Source organism: Macrobrachium rosenbergii, chromosome 22 (genome assembly GCF_040412425.1).
Source record: "Macrobrachium rosenbergii isolate ZJJX-2024 chromosome 22, ASM4041242v1, whole genome shotgun sequence".
Classification (NCBI taxonomy): Eukaryota; Metazoa; Arthropoda; class Malacostraca; order Decapoda; family Palaemonidae; genus Macrobrachium; species Macrobrachium rosenbergii.
The window spans coordinates 11021427-11042742 of NC_089762.1; the positions used below are offsets into that span (position 1 = coordinate 11021427).

A 21316-nucleotide genomic window follows, 5' to 3' on the forward strand; every position below is an offset into this window, starting at 1 on the left:
TGATTAAGTAAGTCAAAGTAGGTAGAGTGATTAAAAGTTCCTTTGAAGGAAATAAAGTGTTTATTTAAAAGAGAGAGTTACTGGTTTAATGTAAAAGTAGGTCGAGACGAGGATGGTTTTTAATATCTTTGTGGCTTGAGTTATGCAAGAAATCAAAGAAAAGCAAGTAAACATAGATGAAAAATAGTGGTAAAGAAAGCGAGTTCTGAATAGAGCGTGGAATGATTGCCGTTTGCAGTTGATGTATTACTGATTATGAATATAAAAATAAACCGAGGAAATCAATAAAAGCTTGAAAGTGGTTGTGAGAGGAGAAAGTGGGGTGTAAATGCTATGGATGGTGGGAGAATGGAAGAGGTTAATTTACGCAAGTGAAAGTATTTAGGAGCAAGTATAGCAGGATGATGGTAAGATGGAAATAATATATTTTCATATAAGTTAACCGAAGGGGAATTTTTTAGTTGACAATAAGTTCGTCGTCTCGTGGCTCGAACCACGGAAGACAAGAGCTCAGGACTGCAGTGATTCTAATTACAAATGCCTGAGTTCGACAGTGATTTGTAGGTGGGAGTCGGTATCAACTTATATTTCACTTGTTGGCCATGTGGTTAAATGCGCATCACTGTAGTCCTGAGTTCTTGTCTTCCGTGGTTCGAGCCCATGAGATGACGAACTTATTATCAGCTAAAAAATTCCCCTTCGGGTAACTTATATGAAAATATATTATTTCCGAGGTAGAGCGAATTGGATATTTAAGGATGTTTGTAGCTTAATGATTGTACCGGGTGTTTCGAAATTAAAGGCCCCCCTCCACAGAACAAATGGAAATTTATGAAGTCTTCTGCTATAGCCTATCTCCAAGTACATTATTTTAAGTTTCTATTAAGCTATTTTTCATTTTACATTTCTTGCATTTTCAGACTGAGTGACGGAGTTAGATACAGCCATGGCTAACAACTCAGAGGAAATCAGATGGATTGACCGAATCCAGGCTATAACCTTCAGAGAGGCCAGGGATGCTGGCACATCCTTCATTTCACGCTTCTGGATAGCTAAATAAATTAAAAGAGATGAATCCTTTGTAAAAAGAAACTGGAACAAAAAGAGTGAGAATCTTGGAAGGCCTGAAGTCCTTTCTCAGGGGTCAAAAGACATCATAGCTGAGGCAGTGGGTAGACCAAGAAAGTCTTTACGTAAATTGGCGGTTGAACTAGAAACAAAAAGGGAAACGAAGAGAAGTTATAGTGCTGTATACCATGAGTTGAAAAAATCTGGTATCAAGCCATTTCATGTTATCAGCAAGCCTAACATCACTCAGCAATAGAGAGAAACTATGCATGGTTTTGTGGTTCATTTCTTAAAGATTGGGATGAAGCTGACTTTCTCCATGTTGCCGCATCAGATTAATTCTTCATTTACACAGTCAGGAAGCTAAATCATAAAAATGACATCATTTGGGCTGCAAAGTTGGACGATATCAGCGATGACGTGCGCTACTGCCAAGTTGTGAAATTTCCTGAATGTTTGGGAATTTTTCCCTGTTTCACAACCAAACGGTTAATGTGGATCATCAAAGAAAAAGGACAGTCATGGAATGGTAAATAATTCAGAGAAACTGTGCTTACTGGTGGAGTATTTCCTTTCCTCAAATGTGTTATCTGTTGAAGAAGTCACATTTTTGCATGATAAGGCACCATGTTTCAAGGCTCTTCAGACACAGGAGCTGCTTCGAAACGGTGGTATCGATTTCTTCTCGTCAAGTGAATTTCCAGGTAGCTCCCCTGACCTTAATGTGTGTGAAAACATTGGTAGTATCTTAAAGGATCACGTTGAAGCTCGCATAGTGAACTATGATGGCATACCAAGCCTCGGCAACCTGCAAAGAGAGGTGACCGAAGTGCTCAGGGAAATGGAGTTTGACTCCCAGCTTTTTTGCTATTTGCTGAAATCATACCCTTTAAGAATGCAGGCTGTGGTACAGGCAGATGGAGGCCACACAAAATATTAAATACTCAGAGAGAAACTTAAATACCTGTACTGAATTACTTCTGTTTTTGTCCATATCAATTTTAATTTATGCTGTAGAGGGGGCCCTCTAATTTCAGAAACACCCTGTATATGAAACACAGTGATGTGATAAAATTCATTCATATATATATATATATATATATATATATATATATATATATATATATATATATATATATATATATATATATATATATATATATATATATATATATATATATATATATATATATATATATATACATATATAGATATATATATATATATATATATATATATATATATATATATATATATATATATATATATATATATATATATATATATATATATATATATATATATATAATATATATATATATATATATATATATATATATATATATATATATATATATATATATTATTATATATATATATATATATATATATATATATATATATATATATATATATATATTATAATATATATATATATATATATATATATATATATTATAATATATATATATATATATATATATATATATATATATAATATATATATATATATATACATATATTGTCTCTCCATGCAGATGGAAAAGTAAACCTAAGCAGTGATTGGTCTAAGGATTAATGAGATGAACCACTTTTGAGGTCGAAATTATTCATCCTTCATGGAGGGCACGTGAGAAGTCAATAATGCAAAGACAGCTTCATCAACCTGGTGGGAAATGACTTCACCCATCCCGAAAAGTCCCTGCTAAACTTGGGTCTCCAGTGTAATTACGCAAGGAAACCGCACCCGGAAGTGAAGAGAATTGAAACAGAGGCCCTGGTAGCGAAGCTCTTGCAGCTCCGGGATGATGATAAGCTGGAACTGACATCTACTTGCATCGACGAACCTATTGAAGAGGCAGGACGCCAGAGAGGACATTTTCGTAGCCAGATGATCACCAAGGAGATGAAGGAAGCTGCCAAAGAACTATGTAACAATCTGGATATCATCATATGGAAAGGTGATAAATCATCAGTTTATGTAGTATTGGAAAAAGTTGAATATTTTTAAAAAATGGATAGGATCCTCCAGCATCCTTCCAAGTTCCAGCATTTGACAAAGGACCCTACTGATGACCTCAGGAAGATGTCAAGGCTCATGACTAGGGCCAACAACCAACAAAACTATAATATTTCCGGAAGTAATGGGCAACTATGGGCCAGGCTACTGCTACGGGACTGTAAAAACCCACAAGACCGGCAGCCGCATCAGTCCCATCATCTCTAAAATGGCACCCCCAACCTACAGGATAGCAAAGGTCTTAAATAACCTTTTAGTTCCGTATATTCCTAATGCGTACTCAATGAAATCAGCGGTAGAATTCGTCGACCTTCTACATGCAAAAGGACCTGATGATGACATCGCCTCACTCGACGTGGAAAGCCTGTTTACGAACGTTCCCGTCGAAGAAACGATCAACATCACCCTTAAAGGCATGTACTACGAAAGCCCCGTTCCTCTCCCATCGAGGGCAACTATATTGGCAAGTGGGGAGAAGCCATGGGATCTCCACTGGGGTCTTTTTCGCAAACATGTACATGGCTACCATTGAAGCGAAGACCTTCCGTGAACACCGTAAGCCGAAGATCTATGGACGGTACATCGATGATATCTTCATTACAACAGATGAAGATGACGACGCCAGGAAAATAGCGGATGCCCTAAAAGAAACTTCTGTGCTTAATTTCACCACAGAGCGCAGCCAGCAGAAGACCTTGCCTTTTCTGGATGTCCTAGTTAAGCAACAAGAAGGACAATTTAAAACTACTGTGTTTACAAAAGCAACGAATGATGGCCGTTGTTTGAATGGCCGGGGAGAATGCCCAGAAGAGTACAAAAAGTCAGTAGTCAGTACTATATCAAAAGAGCACTCACTCAGCATTACTTGGAGAGATGTCAATGACGCATCAGACAGAATTCGTTAAACAATTAGTCAGAATTCGTCAGTTATTAACAAACAATGGGTGCGAGGATTACATCATCGAAACCGCGATTAAAAAGAAAATGGACGAATTCTACCAACCGATCGCAATGATGGCAGAGGAGAACCTGGTTATTTATCATCGCCTGTATTATGGGTCTGCGTATAAGGAAGAATGTCGCACTCTATGAGGAATCATTAATAGAGGCACAACACCTAGGACCCCTTACAGGAAAATAAACCCGGCTGTACAGTAAACCAAACTTAGTAGCAGCCCTTATAATGGAAAATAGCACCACTCCCGTGGGACCGAAGATGTGTATGAATGTGGTATATAATTAATATGCCCGGACAGACTACTACAACCCTTCGGAGGCGAATGTTGACCCACAGAAACCAAGGGGCCATACACCAGCATTTTATAGACACGTATGACGGGAATCCACCCCTACAAGAACTGACTGAAGACTCCCAGGTCATCCATAAAGAAAGAAACTATGGTCGTCTTTTAATAGCAGAAGTAGTCAGCACTGCCATTCAAAAACCGTCTCTTAATATCCGGCAAGAGTCGGATCACAGACTCTCCTCCAGCAGAAGGAGGAATGTGCGAGCGAACGCAGACCAGAGAGCGCACCCCCGAACGCCAGACACATCGCTTCAGTCTAGAGTACAAGAGCACCCGACACGAACCGCGAACGTCATCTAGTAGTAGATATTTGCGAAATATACTTTTGTATAAGTAAACATATTTGTAAATAAGATATGTACACTCATACCATTTATTATGCATTATTAAATATAACCTCTGTCATACTTTATCATTTTTATGAGTTCTCTCACATATGAATTTATAAATTTCATACACAGTTATTAGGTAAATTCCCAACGCATTGTTTCATAATTAGAATTTCTTTCCCCATATGTAAGTTACACCTAAAGCTTTCGACCCCAAAATCCCTGGACCAGCCACTGCTTAGGTCTACTTTCCCATTCACATGGAGAGACAAAATTATTGTAAATCGAAATTGTAAGCCAGCAGTCACTTGATAATGCCGTGGTGTGTGAAACAGCTATCGTGACGTAAAACAATAAATTGAAAATAGAAGTTAGTGTATTCTTCATCAAAGACGTAGGGGAATAGGAAAAAACTCCGACGATATGTATATTATATATATATATATATATATATATATATATATATATATATATATATATATATATATATATATATATATACATACATATATATATACATATATATATTATGTATGTATATATATATATAGTATATATATATATATATATATATATATACATATATATATATATATATTATATATATATATATATATATATATATATATATTATGTATGTTGTATGGAAAACCCATAAAACCTTGTTTTTCATCTACCTTCGGAAAGTTTCGCACGTTGGTAGCTGACCGAGGAAGAGCATCTCTCTCTCTCTCTCTCTCTCTCTCTCTCTCTCTCTCTCTCTCTCTCTCTCTCTCTCTCTCTCTCTCTCTCTCTCTCAAAATACCCTAAACTATTGTGTGGAAATTAAACCTTGTGTACAAAAATAGTTTATTCTGTGAAGCTAACATATAACAAGTTAAAAACATTGTAAATAAGAAAATTGCTAAAAGAACAAAAGAATGCATATGATAAATGAATATCTTCCCCAAAAACCATCTTAGTAAACACCAAAATTATAAATGGAATTCTTCCCCATTTCAACTCCCTAATAATAATAATTCGTCTCCATTGTATTAAGTGTCTTTCTGTCACAGTTCCTTTAAATGACCACTTCCCATAATGGTTACATTACATGTATGTCTGTGCGTATGCATGACTAATCATGGCTCCATTTTGAAACATCCTTTTCAGCAAAGAATCGGAACCTGGAATTCCAATGTCCGGCTATCACTGTTTCTCACTCAGCAATGCTATACGTCTCACAAAATGCCTTTTCACCTTACTTCTTCCATCGTGCACAAACTAATACACATTATCTGGTTGGAACACTTAGAAATCTGCTTAAAACTGGGCCCCAAGCTTCTAGAACATTCTATCTAGAACACAGAGACAGCAAGCTTCCCCCCCCCCTCCCCCACCAGAAGCGTGTTTCCGAATTAGCTTGTATCCAACAGTGGCTGTAAACGAAAAATGTTGAATGTTGAATAACAGACGTCCAGGTCACATTCCTCTTACCTGCAAAACTGATAAACATCGCAAGAGCTTGTATTATCTTGAGCATGTACACGAATTCCTACATACACACATGTATATAACTCAGCCCACCTACCTGCGTCAAGCGCAATGCAAATTACACTTATTCATATCTATGGTGCAGTTTCATGACTAATTGACAGTTGCACCTGAGGAGACTGCTTCTGCTTGAAACAGCTCAACCACCTACATCGTAAGTAAATGGCAACACACATGATTATAATAATCAGTAATAATGCACCAAGAACACATGGCAAGATTAACTTGTGACTAACCACAGTTCAGTATAGTCCATATCTCCTACTTGTTTTAACAGTGCTAACATTGTAAACTCTACCACAGCCAGTAATTCCACAACACCATGTTGATTGTGGATATGTTGCAGGAAGATGTTAGCTGACGAATTATAAATCCTCTTGCTAAGAATAATAATCTCTGTAGATACTATTCTGCATGCTCCATCAAAGAGCCGTGGCCCTTCTAACAGAATCAATGTCAACCCCTTTGGGCACATCGTCAGTCTGTAGCTCCTACAGAAGATTACTGAAGTCGTTTCTAATGGCATCACCATATAGGCACTAGGAACGTGTCTAAAAGTACAGTTTATTGGAATGACATCATGTGTCAGTTGAAACTCACAACCCCCAGAAACTTATATTCTTCATTACAAACCCTCTATTTTTGCAAATATATCTATCATGGACTAATGTACACCTGTCTTTATAGAACATTAGTCGTTATAATCAATAACTAATGATTTAAATTTATCCCCTATGATGTACATAGTTTCTAATCCTTCTAACATCACAATTATGTAATTACAAAAAGGGTCCTTTGCACTCGTAGGTATCTCCCTTTCTGATAAATATACCCTTATTATCCGATAATACCTGTAAAATCACTACTGTCAAAACTGATTCCAACACCCCCAAAAGGTAAAACATCTTCGGAAATATGCACTTTTGCCGCTGCTACAACCCATTTTACTTGAGATATGATCTCTGTTAGCGGCAATTCAGGCTCTTTCTCAATATTCAAAATTGTTGTATGAACTGTAAACTAAGCTATTGTCAAATCTAGATTACCCCTTTGGCTAAAGCAACCACCCCCTTTTCCGTCCCCTCGTTCTACCACACAAAAGATATAAATTATACAAATGATAAAAAAACCATAAACAAAATTGTTTAACTCCACAAAAAGAAAGCAAAGAAAGATTGAAAAACTCCACGGTAAACCCACCTCACATTTCAAAACTAGTTATCCCAAAGAACCAAAACAAAACACCTACCAAAAAAAAAAGAAACCCCACTAAACATTAAACTGTTCTTTTAATCTTAGATATATATGTTAACTTTGTCACCCCCGTGTCTTCATTCAAAACTATGAACTTATTTCCCCTTTTCTCTTCTAGAACACAAAATGGCCCATCAAACGTGGGACCCAACTTATAATTCAAGTCATTTCTGACATTTATCTTCAAAAACATATTATTCCCAGCTGCAACTATTATGCCATCCAATTTCGCATTGCTTCTCACGACCATTTCTCGAGTCTTTGATTCCAAATTATTACTAAGACGTGCATGTCTCTCTCTAGCTGTAGCAACTAACGACTTAATCGTATCATCACAAATATGAAGGTATCGACAGCAAATGAAATGCACCCTGAACTGGATAACCACATTTATATATCTATCCCAATTAGTATCATTTCCACCCACTGTTACTCTAAGAGCCTTGAGCACTTTCCTATTGGCTCGCTCACACAACTCTATTAAGGCTACTGATTCAGTGTCCTCTCTCCATTCCTCCAAATCTACAACATAGGCATTCCTCTGATATCTCCGAACCGAATTATTATAGTTTAACAATTTCACCCATGTAACTCCTTTATTTAATACCTCGTTTATTGAAACTGTACTCGCCACTCCTTTAAGGTCTCACTGCCTTCCACCACACACACCTGTTTATCCATTTTTATATATCTCACCTTAACTTTCACCAAACCAACCATACCTGGTTCTAAAATTGTCCTCCATTAAAATACCTTTATATGCCCTCTTCCCTCACCATTAGGCTCAGTTTCTCCCTGTGACTGATTATCTCCCACAATTTCTTCATTATCCCCAATTATTTCCTCATTATCCCCCATAACAGATTATATTCCCCTCCATTTTCTCAACACCCACATACAGGATAAAACCTCCAGTTTCACCAACCATTAAACCTCCTTTACTAAGGTATATGGAAATACCAATCCTATTACACGCTGAATGCCCTAATAAAACCTTATTACCCAAGTTAACTCATCTCATCACCAAACCTGGTTTCCCTATTAACTGGTTCCCCAGCGAAAAACAAATATCCGCCACCCCTACAACATTCAGTTTGTGAGCCTGGACATGGCACACTTTCTCCTCTGAATACCTTAGCCGATACTGGGAAAACATAGATTGATAAAAATCATAGTCCACTAAACTGACTGATGCCTTGTGTCCACAAAAATTAAAAGACTAGACCCAGCTACACCTCCTTGTACCACTGACTTCCATTCTCCTATATCTCCCTAAAGCCCTATATGACATGAACAATTTTTCCTTTCCATTTTGGTTGACCTTCCCTCCAAAAATTCTGTCTGCTTTCAGACTTCTTGGGATAACTTTCTTGAGAAGCTTTCCTATGGCTGCTACCAAAATTCTGGGTTGTTGGTCTATCATTACTCTTTTTGAGCGACAAAAATGGGAAGAACTATTACACCCGCCACAGTATTTAACTCGGCAAAACTTCTTCATATGCCCTAACTTATTTCAATTAAAGCAATGAATTTGTGAAGTATGATCCGTAGATCTTCTGTCACTCTCTACTTTACCGCAAAACCAACTAGAAGAAAAACCTGAATATCTCTGCAGGAAGTTCCTTTGACCCCATCATGGTTTTCGATCCCCCAATGAAAAATGTACCATCCACCATCGGGAATTTCGACATGTGCTTTCTAATTTGGGCAAAAATAAATAATTCTTCAGACGTAGGCTATACTGGAGCATCAAAACTGCTCACTATTGTGTCAGGAGACAGGAAAAGTGCAGAACTGTTGAAAATTTGCTAATGGTAGAGAATTGCAAGATACCCTGCTCGAGCCTTTCAATTTCTCCACCAAGTCTATAGCTGCATTATATAACTGCGAGCTATACTCCACCATAGAATTCTGTCTCTTCCGATCTTATAAAATGCTCTCTATCCCAAACCAAATCACCACATTCATCTGCCCCATACGTTCAGGTCATGCCAATTCCAGCATTTCTTAAATCCAATGCTACGACAGCGTTTTCCAATATCTCCCATGTCCAAAGCAAAAAACTTTTCGCCCCATTAAAGGCATCTGTCTGATCTGTGACTTTCTTTATATTCAATTGATTTTGAATGCTCTTATTAAAAATTTCGACAGGCTGTCTTAAAACCCCATTCACCAACCCCGCAAAAGGCTGAATTGGCAAGGTGAAAGTGGTTACCCTCTGAACCAATGTCTTATCATCTATACCCCTGAGAGCCATTTTCAGTAATTTCCCTTTCTGGTTTCTACATGAACGGGAACTACTCCACACCCCTGTAAAAACTTACCCCGACTGTAAATGCATATAATATTAAAACCTTTCACAATAAGCTCTAACACAAAACAAAACCAACAAAAAAAAAATCAAAACACTAATATCCTCTTAACCACAATTATTCACAAACTCCACGGGAGCAAATCCCTTCTTACTCCCTCATGTAAACAGCCTAACACTACGTCAAAAAATTTCAAATTTAACCCCCAAGTCATCCTTCCCCCCCAAAAACGAAGAAAGAAGAATAAGAATCTCAGAATCAAAACTCACCCTCCAACAACCCACAGCTTGTCTAATGGAAAAATTTGTCAGCACCGCAAACGACACTCAAAGAGCCAGCTTAAAAAAAGACACACACGATCGCGTATTCATACACACACACACACACACACACACAGCGCCGCACGTCCCACACAAGAAAAAATAACATGTTTCAGCTCTACAAAAACTAAAATAAGAGGGAAAAACAAAAATTACAGAAAGAGAGAGGAGAGAAAAAATTAAAATTCAAAGAAACTGTAGTAAAAAAAACTTACATTTTCCCCTTCCGTCGAATACCAATAATCGCCAACTCCAAATAATAATAATAACCGCACTTCACTTAAAAACACAAAAGCAGAGACTGTTGTCGCAAACCGCAGTAAAATACTCAATGCCCAGTAACTGACACTTCACTCAGGACACCAACTGGTTAAGACTGAACCCCCAGACAACGCCTTGTTTCCTATGTGTATCCATACTGTATAAATATCTCTAAATGACACTCTGTTGTATGGTTAATCCATTTAATTTTGTTTTGTTCTTACCTGCCGAAGTTGCAGGCGTTGGTCAACCTGGTAGCGACGATATCCGAGAGAACATTCTCCCTCTTTCCCTCTCTCTCTCTCTCTCTCATCCTTTGTGCCTAACTACTAAAATATAGATGTGAAATAAAAGAAACCCATCTTACAAAAACGTTATACAAGTCTAACAACAAGACAAGTAAATGAAATTATGCGTGACAGGTAAATAAACTATAGCCCAAAGAACAAACTTCAGTATTGTAAGGAAAACATAATGTTTAAGAATTCACTCACTCCTCCCACAAAGGCACCCACTTCCTAGGTAATCAACACGTCCTTCCAATCTGGTCTTACACAAAGATCCTCCTCACCTAGCAATTTCTGTAACGCACGAACTGATCCACATATGTATATGTGTAGATATACACACACACACACACACACACACACACACACACACACACATATATATATATATATATATATATATATATATATATATATATATATATATATATATATATATATGTGTGTGTGTGTGTGTGTGTGTGTGTGTGTGTGTGTGTGTGTGTGTGTTTGTGTGGATAAAACTATACTTCAACACGTGCACATATACCAGAATGCAAGTTGCTATGTGTTGATACGTACTGTAGATATGTAAATCCAATATATATGCATGAATAAAATCTTATGTACAAGCATTTTTTCCACACCCAGAAAGCAAGAGAGAGAGAAAGTAAGAACAAAAGCATTGTATAGCTAGATAAGCTGTTTTGTTACAAGAGAGAAACACTAAAGAAGAAGCCAAATCAAAGAGACCCGAAGCAGTCTTTCGGAAACCGGGGAGAGAAGCCACAAGAGATGAAAAAACTTTTAGCATTTGACGCCCAGCATCCAAAGATGGCGCTCATGCCAGACTATCTTGGTAACACTGGTAATATCCCCATTCGTCAGTATTTTTACTATCGATTCTTGATAGTGTCTTTACATTAATAATAAGGATCGGTGAGTTTTGTCATTATGGCTTCTTAGCGATAAGAATGTCTTTTTCAGCTGTTATACAGAATTTTATGCAGCTCTTGTCTCAGATTTTCTAGAATACAGACTGACTCCGTCATGAATGTTTTCGAAAATGAAGAACAGAGATAGAGAGAGAGAGAGAGAGAGAGAGAGAGAGAGAGAGAGAGAGAGAGAGAGAGAGAGAGAGAGAACTTTAAGAATATCATATTGCCGTTGAGTTTTATCCTTCTTGATATCACTATTCGTCACGTTCTTTTTTCTGATATCTATCCACCCGTGCATTTATCAAATTTACATTTCCCATCAATTATTTCAATTTTGCCGATAAAAGATAGCGTTTCTCGCAGTATATTTGATGCCTTATAGAGTCAAACAAAATTGTCAATATTTAATCAGCTGTTATTTTCAGTACCAGGTTATTTCTGTAAACTTTCACTCAAGCAAAAGAAATGTCACCTCTCTTTGGTATTTCTACCTCTGGATTGCATTTATTACAAGACCTTTCATGGCATTTACAAGAACTCGTTACAGCATTCTACGTAAAAAGAGAAGCATTAAGTGCATCCACTGCAGCGCGTCACTAGAATTCTATTAGTCATGTCTGTTTATTCATAAATCTTTTCACATTTTAGTATGAAGCTGAAAACACGGACGTTCGTTTTATTTCTTGTGGATTTTATAGAATTCAGAACGCCTATTGCATTTACAGTTAAATATTCTTACCTACTTAAAGTGTATTCAAAACGCTTTTGTAAAGCATAAGTTTTTTCTCTCATTTTTCAAGAATGTTTGTAATACTAGTACTTGTCTTTTCTTCTTTTTTCCAGTCCAGTCACAAGTCATGTGCAATGTTGATAACTTTGGCCGATATTTTGAACCTCACAAACATGATCATTTTTCATTCATGTAAATAATGTAGTTTTCCCACAATGTGCATTCTGTTTTAGCGTTATTATAAGCTTTAGCGTTAACAGAAGTGACAGAATATGGCAGCGGTGAAAGAAAAGTACTGGTTGTTGTGGTGAGTTGTGCGTTGCCGTAATTTAACAAGAAATAGGTAAATCAGTCAAAGCAAAATTGAAATAGGCTTCATATGGGAAAATGTCTGTTTTTTTTTTTTTTATCACAATCCTTGTAGAAACTTAGCTTTACCATGAAGCAATGAGCCACTTCAGGAGTCGAATATACCAAATTTTCTGTCATGAAATTCAAGCTCTGCCAAATCTCTGAAATGAAAATGTTGACGTGTCCGTATATCCGGTAATTTAATATTAAAGCTGTTTTTCTGCATTTACCTCGTTCTTTCTTTTGTTAAATAAAATATGGTACGAGCTTTCTTTCTCAACAACTTCCTTCCTAAAACATAATCTAAAATCCCACCGATATAGAAATCCCTCTTAGAAGAATGTATAGGCTGTGAGTGAGGATAATGGCATATTTCACCATTTGACTATATTAAGGTTTTATTAATGTCTAACGTAATCGAGGTCTCTTTTTTTTTACACGAATGCAAAATATATGATGGTGTTCATGTCATATCATGTGCAAATAGCTCATTTGGTTGCCTTGGTTTTCATCATTAATCATTTCTCATCTCTTTCCCTCTTTCCCTTTCCGTAGAGGAACACGACTGAAAATGGGCACGAAATTTCGAGATCGTCTGGCGGCTGTGAGTTGCATTGTGGTGCATTTCAGTGCAAAAGTTGCCCTAGTCCTATAATATTAGGTCGGTCTTATTTTTTTCCATTTTTGAGGCTAATAATCCGGTGTTAAAGAAAGTTAAAGTCTAGGTATTAAAAGCAGGTGAATAGTTTTAGTGCTCAGTAGTAAAATAATTTTTTTCTCTAAGTTCATTAGACGCCAGCCTGTATAAACACCGCGAAACAGTCTCATTCTCTCCATGAGATAACTCTCACAAAGAATGCAGTCAGGTTTAATGAAGCCGTATCAGATCAATCTGGGCCAATTATAGTTACCTCCTAGCCTTTATATATATATATATATATATATATATATATATATATATATATATGTGTGTGTGTGTGTGTGTGTGTGTGTGTGTGTGTGTGTGCGTGTGTTTGTGTGTGTGTGTATGCACAACAACTTCACATTTACATATCTTTGTAAGAGCGAAATGTTTTGTATGCTCATATACGAAAAGAAACATATGTTTATAATATAAAGAATACCAAGGTTTTATTTATTTCCTATTTTTCTGTGGTATTTTATAAGACATTTTAAGACTGAGGCTATGAATAGCCTAATACCATTATACTATATTTTCTTATTCGTAGCTTTTTATCATAGAAACTAGTTACCGATTTCCAAGATGATTATTTAGAAATCTCTTCAGTCATCTTCTACCTTTTATAGTTTCCTGTTCGGCTCTTTTTGGCGCATTTGTATTCTTCACTGTCATAGCCCCTAATTACTTTTAAGAGTTAGAGAGAGAGAGAGAGAGAGAGAGAGAGAGAGAGAGAGAGAGAGAGAGAGAGAGAGAGATTAAAAGCGTAACTAACTATCAGAAATCATCCCATACCTGAGATGTCTCTGCGTGAAAGCCCTCGTTGTGTACAGCATCTACGATCTCAGGCGGCGTGTAGGGCAACCAAACAGTCTTCTTCTTGAGTAGCGTTCCTTTCTTCCTCGTGGACCCAAAGTCGCAAAGTTTAACCTGACTGAAGTCACTCTTGAAGACCAAGATATTATCCATGTTGATGTCCCTGTGGACTAAGTCCTTCGAATGCATGAAGTCGAGGGCAGAGGCCAACTGGAGAGCTATTTTCTTGGTGTTGATCTCTCCTAGGCCCACGTCGGAGGTGTTGCTAGTGAGGTCACCGAAGGGAGCATACTCCTGGGCGAAGACGTAGTGGTCGTCGGCCTCGAAAGCCACATCGTAGGCATTGAGGATGTTCTCGTGGGGACTGAGGTAGTAATTGTAGTGGAATTCCCGAAAGAAGTCGATGCGGGAGGTGGCGTCCCTATGAATAGCCTTCAGAACAACCTCATGACGGGTCCTTCGATGTTCCACCAGAAGCAGTTTTCCTCTCCATCCCTTTTGAATGACGTGGAGGACTTCGTACTCGTCATCCAGATCAACCTGAAATGTGGGCAGGATAATCATTAACCGAAAAACTTTTGCAATAGTTGATAGGTAAAAGATCACACATTTAAGAGTTATGTTTTCCGTACAAGGACTGAAGGCATTTTAATTTCTCTAGATTACGACTTCCTTGACTATAGACATTTATGAATAGCATGTTTTGTGCAAGGACCTTGGCTGATAGAAAACATCTAGAAAAGCCCACAGCAGATTTTACTTATACTTTATCATGCTCAAACCAACTACAAAATTGGTATTTTTACTGTGGATTAAGAGATGGTGCTCATCGATGGCGGCACATTTTGTTGACTATGTCTACTGTACTGTACGTCTCATTTTGTTGACTATGTCTTCAGTACTGTACGTCTCACTCATATTCTCTCTCTCTATATATATCTATATATATATATATATATATATATATATATATATATATATATATATATATATATATATATATATATATATATATATATATATATATATATATATGCTTAAAAATCACAGTGGATGCACGTGACTTCAGTGTATGAGCGAATCCCACAGGAAAAAGACAGGCAGAAGTTCAGTAGTACCAAGCGCTTTCACGTTTATTGACGCATCCTCGGGGGTACGAATGAGACAAAAATATAAAGAAGGTTACAAAGTAAACAAAAGAACAAGAATACCAGATGGTCAGTTGCCAAAGGGTAATAAAAAGAAAGTTAATCCAGGATAATCCCGGATCGAGTTGTCACAAACTGAGCCTAAGACCACACAAAAAGAAATACTAAAGTTTAGGCTTACAAAATCCAAAAACATATATAACCTTGAATACCAGATGGTTAATTGCCAGGGGTTAAACAGAAGAGGTTAATCCACGGCAAATCCGGGATCACGCGGTCAAAAACTAATCCAAATATATACTTAACCATAAGGCAAATGGCTTCTTACACATTCAAATTGCAGAAACATGGATATTAATTTTGCTTATAGTATATCAAACTTTTTTAATTATTAAAGCATCAAGTTTAAATAAACCAAGACTTAAATTTAGAACACTTTCATTATTTGACTTAATAAAACAAGATTCGATGATATTCCTTTTAACTGTGTCATTGCACGGGACTAAAGGTCTTGCTTTACTCCAGTTAATAGGATGATCAAAATTTCTCATATGTACGAATAATGCATTCGATATTTGGCCAGTTCTCACAGAATACTGGTGTTGTTTGATTCGATGTGAAAGTGGTTTTCCAGTTTGTCCATAATATATTTTATCACACTTTTTACAAGGAATTTCATAGATGCAGCCAGAAACATCTTTAGGAGAATTTTTTATTACTAAACTCTTAACATTAAAATTACTGAAAACAACATTTATGTTAAAAAGCTTTAAAATTCTAGGAATTTGTAAAAAACCTTTCATCATACGGTAATTTGAGAATATTATGCTTACTGAATTCAAGTTTGTTATTAGTTAAATAAAATGTTTTCCTGGCTCTTTTCCATGCTACATCTACAAAGGTCCTTGGGTATTTAAGTTTCAAAGCAATATCATAAATAGTTTTGATCTCAGCATCAATAAACTGCGGGCTACAAACACGTAAAGCCCTTAAGAACATTCCAGAAAAAACAGAGAATTTAACATTCTGATGGTGATTGGAATAATAATGAACAAAAGAGGCAATGTTAGTTGATTTTCGAAAGACTGAAAAGGTGGAATTTCTATCACGTCTATGGACAGTTACATCAAGAAAATTCAAATTACAATTTCTTTCTTCCTCTACAGTAAATTTTATAGAAGGGACTAAATTATTTAGCTTAACGAGAAATTCCTGGAGATTTTCGTGAACTGGCCAGATACAAAAAATGTCATCTACATACCTAAACCATATAACTTTTCGGGGCAAAATTCTTGGTAAGAATATTGTCTCAAAAAATTCCAAGTAAATATTGCTAAGGACAGGAGATAAGGGATTACCCATAGCCATACCAAACTTTTGTACAAAAAATTCCCCATTGAAACAAAATTTACTATCTTTGATACATAACCTCATAAGTTTTGTGAGGTTTGCTACAGTTAAGGGAATGTCATAACTTTCTAATTCTTCTTCTAAAAATTCCAGTAAATCATCTACCGGCACTTTTGTAAATAAAGAGACAACATCAAAACTAACCATAGTAAAATCAAATTTCAAATTCAAACTATTCAATTTATCTATAAAGTCGACATTATCTTTTATATTCGTATTAGAAATGTTTCCTACCAATGGTGTAAGAATTTTTACAAGCCATTTAGATAAGTTATACGAAACTGAGCCTGCTGAACTAATGATTGGTCTAATAGGGTTATTGATTTTGTGCGGGTTGACTAAACCATATCTCTACGGTTTAGTCAAGACTCAAATCAAAATCAATATATATATATATATATATATATATATATATATATATATATATATATATATATATATATATATATATATATATATGTATGTATATATATATATATATATGTATATATATTTGCATGTGTATATGTATACACACACACACACACACACACACACACACACATATATATATATATATATATATATATATATATATATATATATATATATAATTTCTGACTCACGTCAGGATCGAACCCAGGTCTTTCAGTTGAAAGAAAAGACCGCTGGCAACCAAGCCACGCAAGTCACAAAAGAAGTTGGAACCTGAGTACCACAGTACCTAAGACTTTACCTTGGCAGGCTAACTGTTTGCATACCAGTTAACAGCATTTCACTGAGAAAGGAAAATTCGAATGAAATGCTGTCAACTGGATCACTGCTGAATCGGGAAGTTGGGGAAACACGTTGGTATGCAAGCAGTTAGGTTGCCCAGGTAAAGCCTCAGGAGTGGTACTCAGGTTGCAACTTCTTTTATGACTCGTGTGGTTTGGTTGGTAGCGGTCTTGTCTTTCAATCGAAAGACTTGTGTTTGATCCTGATGTGAGTCAGAAATTTATTTCTGTTCCACACGTGACTGTGTTGATTATTTCTAACACACACAAACACATACACACACACACACACATATATATATATATATATATATATATATATATATATATATATATATATATATATATATATATATATATATATATATATATATATGAGAGTGAAATTAACTGATCAGATGAATCATGGCTGTGGAAATACAAAAACCCCAAGAAAGTGTACCTTCTAGTTTCTAGTATAATTTTGGGAGTGTTTTTCAATCTCCACCCCCTGAAAATTCCGAACAAATAATCCGATAATAATAATGCTCTTTCCGAATAACGACGGAAACAAGTTATGAAAAAAAGTCATTGTCAATATCTTTGCTTTTGTACTACCTCGAAGGATAAGATTCAATTTCGTTTCCGTCCTTCGCGTATCTGCAGATGAGAGCCGATGTCGACTTAATACAAAACATAAGGATTTGACATTAAGTGGCTGAGTACATTTAAGAGGTTGCTTGGACATCCTTGGACATCAGTTCAAGGCGTCAGCTGCAAGCATCGATTAAGCAGCTTGTTGATAAACTATTAGCTCCTTCTGTTTGATTATAACAACAGTAATGATAACAACAACCACAAGGACAGTAATTATTTGAACAGCAATGACGACGATGTTTAAATATATCAAATATTTCAAGTTGTTGAGGACCTCTAGAGTGATAGGTTACCAACCACACTCATGGTATTTTTCTGTTTTCATTCCTCATTTTTCATCTAGTCGCTAAAGTCTATCAAAAGTTATTGTACTTGTATAAGAAGGAAGTTTAAAAACGTTGCAGGTTGCTGGATTTATATACCCTCTCTCATAGCTTTGCCTCCGGCCTACGCAACTCATTTCCCTGACACCAACCGTTACCTTCCTTTTCCCTATACACCCCCAAACTCCCACTACCAACGGCCATCTCTCTTCCGCTCTCGCAGAGAGGGATCCTAGGCTCTTACAGAGTGAGAGAGAGAGAGAGAGAGAGAGAGAGAGAGAGAGAGAGAGAGAGAGAGAGAGAGAGGAAGGAAGGGAGGTAAAGAGAGAATGGAAAGAGGAATCTGATCCCTCAAGAAGCAGTGCTGGCCCTAACCCAGTATGGTAGCCAGCCACCTCCTATCGACAACTCTTGAAGGATACTTTTACATCCTTCTCTCTCTCTCTCTCTCTCTCTCTCTCTCTCTCTCTCTCTCTCTCTCTCTCTCTTCTGAAAATTATACTTCATTCTTTGTTATGAAATAATTATATATATATATATATATATATATATATATATATATATATATATATATATATATATATATATATATATATATATATATATATATATATATATATATATATATATATATATATATATATATATATATATATATATATAAATCAGTGGGTACATGATAGCTTGTCACTTTTTTACTCATAAAGTTTTTGACTTTCAAATATTAATCCACAAATAACACATCAATATAGAATGCAATTTACAATGGGAATCTATACAGCAAGAGAGAATAGTTATGATAAATTTATCTAATCTGACCAAAATTCAAACCTATTCCTTAGTGGGTTGATACATGAATTACATGTTGATTTCGACTCTGTCGTATGTTTCCGGCGAATATACATACATACATACATACATACATACATACATACATACATATATATATATATATATATATATATATATATATATATATATATATAGAGATAGAGAGAGAGAGAGAGAGAGAGAGAGAGAGAGAGAGAGAGATGTGTGTGTGTCTGTGAGTGTGAATACACGTGTGTCAATTGGCAACATTACCCATATTTTAAATGTCCGGTATTCATTTAATTTACCTCTAGATTAGTTTTTTCTTGTAATGGTAATGCTCAGTCCCATAATTTCCCAACCTCTCTCTCTCTCTCTCTCTCTCTCTCTCTCTCTCTCTCTCTCTCTCTCTCTCTCTCTCTTGCTGACTGAATGAATTTAATAAACTATATTATGCAAGTTTTGAACTATAAATATTCAGTTGGTAACATAAATCTATATAAGACAAACTTTACAGATTATCACGTTCAGCTTAAAATGCCAGTGTTAAATCAACTGATTGGGTAAATCACCACTCTTGTGTAATTAGGTGTCGAAATTATTTACCGTGGTAAATACTGTAGCTTTTTGCTGAAAGATATATAGAATTATTCTGCTTCTTCTACTGCTACTAGATTATGCAGTTTTCTTTTCTTATACATTGTTGAATTGGCTATCTTGTTGAATGCATCTCCTGTGTCGTTTCTCAATAAAAGTAAAAAAAAAATAATAATAAAAAAGAGAAGAATTAACTAAAAAGACAAAGGCGGTTCGCCCAGTAAAATGAAAGCTGATGAAATGAAATTAAGACTGTTACAGATAAGGGATCACATTGATGTAACGAACACGATTGGAGTTCAGAGGTGGCAATTCACGTGATCAACAGTTTCCTTGACGGGGAAACACATTTTCTAATAGGCATGAGTGCATTGGATTGCACATGATATTTGAACTCTCTCTCTCTCTCTCTCTCTCTCTCTCTCTCTCTCTCTCTCTCTCTCTCTCTCTCATCATTTCTATTTAACAAAACGGAGGCTATCCTTTGGTCCTTACAATGCAATGGTTCTTATTATTTTTGTTACTGTTCACTGACAACACAGTGAAATTTGATAAAAAAAAAAACCTAGGATACACAAAACCACGACTGCTATTATATTCTGTAATAACTCATAATTATCATAAACAGGTTGGGTCTTGCTGACGCACAAACAATCGAGTGACGAGAAAAGACGGCCCTGGATAATGTTTGCCAGAGATCTTGCTAAAACACTGAACATGAAAACCTGTGCATCCATTTAGCATTTGATGTGCAATTTAGGAATGACCTGAAGTTGTATGCTTAATAGCTGGTCTTCGACTTGATTTCAAAGACCAGCCATTTCAAAGGAAATCATGGCGCCTTCAAGGCTAGAATGAAGCATCCAATACATTATTATGAGGGGCATTGAGCTGCATAGCCTATAATCACTGCTATGAAAACGGGTATTATTGAAGAAATGTAAAAATGCAAACCGATTAACTAGAGCACACTAAATAAGTAATAACAATTACTGGTTATCTTTAACAAGACATGTATACATTTGTAAATAACCACAATACCCTCTTGATTCTCGAATTCTCCACACTTTTTATACGCTTGTCACTACAAAGCCTAATTCTGATGTCTGTACCCGGATTTGAACCCTCATCCAGAGTATCAGAACGAGGTCACGTTGCCGACCTGACAACGAGACGAATAAAAGTCTATTGCCGCTTATAGATACATATAATAATAATACCTCTCGAATTCAGATACATTATTTTATTAGAGCTGGAAAAGACCCATTCTCACCATAGTAGCCAAGTGGCCAATCGTTTTTATTGCCCTTTAGGCTGAAATATATGGAATCTACTGGATACTTTTTACTTGATACGTATATTATTGTAATAACCCCAATGCCGGATTAATTTCTCGAATTCTTTGCACTTTTTGGATACGTTTGTCACTACAAAGCCTTAGATCCAAATGCAA

The 21316-nt window shown here is 36.0% G+C and overlaps 1 protein-coding gene across 2 annotated transcripts in view; it reads right to left on the reverse strand.

Moving 5' to 3' along the window:
- LOC136850575 (serine/threonine-protein kinase meng-po-like) overlaps window positions 1-21316 on the reverse strand; it is a 168102-nt gene that overhangs the window by 14077 nt on the left and 132709 nt on the right. For both annotated transcript variants that reach the window (XM_067124200.1, XM_067124199.1), the window contains exon 3: window positions 14164-14724. In XM_067124200.1, the coding sequence (XP_066980301.1) occupies window positions 14164-14724 (561 nt within the window). The remainder of the gene's footprint in view (window positions 1-14163; window positions 14725-21316) is intronic.